The sequence below is a fragment of the Sinocyclocheilus anshuiensis genome, unplaced genomic scaffold, assembly GCF_001515605.1.
Source record: "Sinocyclocheilus anshuiensis isolate Anshui unplaced genomic scaffold, SAMN03320099.WGS_v1.1 scaffold938, whole genome shotgun sequence".
Classification (NCBI taxonomy): Eukaryota; Metazoa; Chordata; class Actinopteri; order Cypriniformes; family Cyprinidae; genus Sinocyclocheilus; species Sinocyclocheilus anshuiensis.
In genome coordinates, this window is record NW_015536508.1 from 73,442 (window position 1) to 76,856 (window position 3,415).

Sequence of the window (3,415 nt, forward strand, 5' to 3'; positions counted from 1 at the left end):
ATATATATATATATATATATATATATATATATATATATATATAATTTAAAGCAGGACTTTACAATTAGTGTTATTTTAGTATCATTGATATACCATTATAGTTTCTATTCATATTTTGAATTCATTTTTATTTTTATACTTTCCATTTTAATTTTAGTTAAAGTTTCAGTAATTTGTGTTTTTTTCATTTTTATAGTTTATTTTTTATTAATGTCTATATAGCTTTGTAATATTTTATTTTTTCAGTTTTAGTTAAAACAAATAAAAATGAGAAATGCTGCCTTGGCAATTAGCCTATTTTTTTTATAAAATATTGTATAAAATGTGTATATTTTATTTGTTTCCAAGTCAGCATTTATTTTGAAGTAACAATTTTTTTTCTTTTTTAGTTAAATATAATAACCCTGATTCCAATAAATTAATTCCTGAGTGTCTAAGTTAACATCTTGTATTCACAGTTTGATCATTTCTATTTTCAAATTGAAAACAATAAGCGGATTGTTCATTCATAATGGGCTTCGCTTCAAATAATCTGTTTTGGACACATACATTAAATTCCATAATTCCAAATATGATTTAATAAAAATGTTCAAATCAACAGGTTACACAAATGAAAGTCATTTTAAAAATACCTTAATATTTTTTTACTGTGTAAATTATTAATGCCTGATTCCGAATGCTATAGTCTGGGTGATATAGTGTCTTCACGTTTGAAAAAGAACGAAACGACTTTTCAACTATTTTAAGCTCAGAATGACCTACAGTAAATTGTCTTGACAGGGTTGTGTCAGATCCACCCGAGTCTTCATTGTGCGCTTTAGTCTGGTTCAACTCGTTATTTAACTCCATCATCAGCTATTTAAACATCAACTGAACTACTTTAGCTCTTAACAAGGCTGTTGAACAGAGATGTGCTGTTACTTTATCAAGCGACTTACATAAATCCAGACATTCTGAAAGAGAAATGTGACATTTCCGTCTCATCCTCTCAATGCAAATGAACTCTGATTGCTCCAGCAGCAGTGAAACACTAACGACAGACTAACGCATCCGGTCTGGCTGGTTTGGTTTCATTGACTCTATAGTCATTCAGACAATAAGATGAAGACGCTTCACACACCCACTGCTGTTTGCCACGAGAGATCAGGTGTGTTTAACTTAACTGAAGCACAGGAACATTTGCATTTGTGTTGCCGGAACTGCTAAAACTCAAACGAGAGACCGGAGATACACTCACTGCCAGCTAAGACTCAGGAATAGTTCAGATTTATAATGTTTCTGAAAGAAGTCTCTTCTGCATTTTTTTGATCCAAAATACAGTAAAAAATGTGAAATATTATTCCAATCTAAAACAGCTGTGTTCTATGTGAATGTGTTCAACTGTCATTTATTTCTGTGATGCGCAGCTGTATTTTCAGCATCATTACTCCAGTCTTCAGTGTCACATGATCTTCAGAAATCATTCTAATATGCTGATTTAAGAAACATTTCTGATTATTATCAATAATAAAAGACAAAAAAAGACACTTCTAGTCATCAAGTTTGCATTAAATTGATGAAATGTGCCAGTAAAGACATTTATAATGTCACAAAAGATTTCTATTTCAAATAAATGCTGTTCTTTTGAGCTTTCTATACATCTGTGAATCCTGAAAAATAAAATGTGTCACGGTTTGCACAAAAATATTGTCTTCTGTTGGGCTGCGTGCTTTGTTTGATAACTGATGCATTTGTGTCCCTGGAGCACAAAAGCAGTCATAAGCAGCACAGGTATATTTGTAGCATCATTGTATGGGTCAAAATTATCAATTTTTCCTTTATGTCAAATATCATTAGGATATTAAGTAAAGATCATGTTCCATGAAGATATTTTGTAAATGTCCTACCGTAAATATATCAAAACTTAATTTTTGATTAGTAATATGCATTGCTAAGAACTTCATTTGAACAACTTTAAAGATGATTTTCTCAATATTTAGATTTTTTTGCACCCTCAGATTCCAGATTTCCAAATATTGTCCAATCCTAACAAACCATACATCAATGGAAAGCTTATTTCAGATGATTCATTGGTGCATCATTAACACTGTTGTTTTCCTGTTTATCTCTGTGCAGCTGCTGTGAATCAGTGTGTATTGTGTAAACTGCTATAGAAACACACGTGACTCGTCTTCACCTTGCGGTCCAGTAGTTTTCTCTTGCGTGAGCTCTGCGGTTCGAGCTGAATGCGTCCTCTCAGCGCCAGCTCCACCAGAATGCAGCCGCGCAGGCCTGACGAGATGCTGTCATTCCAGAACGACGTGTAGCCCTGCGTTCAGATCAAACACAAGTCATCACCAGATATTACACCAACCGAGAGAACACATTCAGAAATGTGTGCTATATTCAAATGTGATCTAGAGATTTTCATGCAAGGTTTGAGATGACGTGTCCTGCACGCTTTCTTTTTCTCTGGCGTTCAGTTTAAGCAACTTTTTTATTGAGCAAATAAAGGGAAAAATTGCAAATTGTGTACAAATCACAATGTTACAGTCAGAGCTAGTAACTGATTACATGTGATCTGGATTACGTAATCAGATTCCAAAAATTGGTAACTCTTTATTTTAAGGTACACGTTACATGTACTTACGATTATAATAACAATAAATGATGCATTATGGATTACGTTACTAACTACAATTTTTGTCATGTCATTTGGAATCAGTAACAGACTACAGTTTGTAAGTAATCTGGTTATAGTTATATAGCTAATATAAGACACCAAATATTAAGGAACAACATGTAAAGCATGAGTTGCACCACGCTGATGTCTCAATGCAAACCAGCAGTGACCTCAAACAAGCAGTGTATGCAGGAAAGAATAAAAACCATGCTGTTACTTGAGCAATAAAGTGGTTGCTTCTGTAAATAATTAAACAACAGAGAAAAGAAACTTAGTGAAGTGAAGTCAAACAAGCTGAAATCAGAAAAACTGAAGGATTACTCGCTCTTCCAAAAGACCTTTAGATGGTAAATTGATGCCCGGACAAGAAAAAACTTTTTTGCAGTGTTGTTTGATAATGCTGGGTTTTATGTTTTATGGGCTCATTCCATAGGCGTAATGGTTTTTCTACTGTACAAACTGTATTTTCTATCGCCTTACCCTAAACCTACCCCTCACACTAAACTACAGGCATTTTTACATTTTTAATAAAACATTGCTTAATATGTTTTTAAAGCTATTTTAATTCTGACAACTAAGGAAATGTCCTCATAAAATATGTTTATGCTGTAATACCCATGCCATTATACAAATCTGTGTCCTCGTGAATCACCTAAACATGCGCACACACACACACACACACACACACACATAAATAGACATGTACACACACACACACACACACACACACACACACACATCTGTTTTCTCATC

The 3,415-nt window shown here is 33.4% G+C and overlaps 1 protein-coding gene across 1 annotated transcript in view; it reads right to left on the minus strand.

Moving 5' to 3' along the window:
• The window catches only part of LOC107691339 (Golgi phosphoprotein 3-like), an 8,945-nt gene extending 5,659 nt beyond the window's left edge, over positions 1-3,286 (minus strand). Inside the window, exons 1-2 of the mRNA XM_016489896.1 lie at positions 3,278-3,286; positions 2,177-2,308 (exon numbers count right to left, since the gene is read on the minus strand). Of these exons, the coding sequence (XP_016345382.1) occupies positions 2,177-2,308; positions 3,278-3,286 (141 nt within the window). The remainder of the gene's footprint in view (positions 1-2,176; positions 2,309-3,277) is intronic.
• Positions 3,287-3,415: the final 129 nt, after the last annotated feature.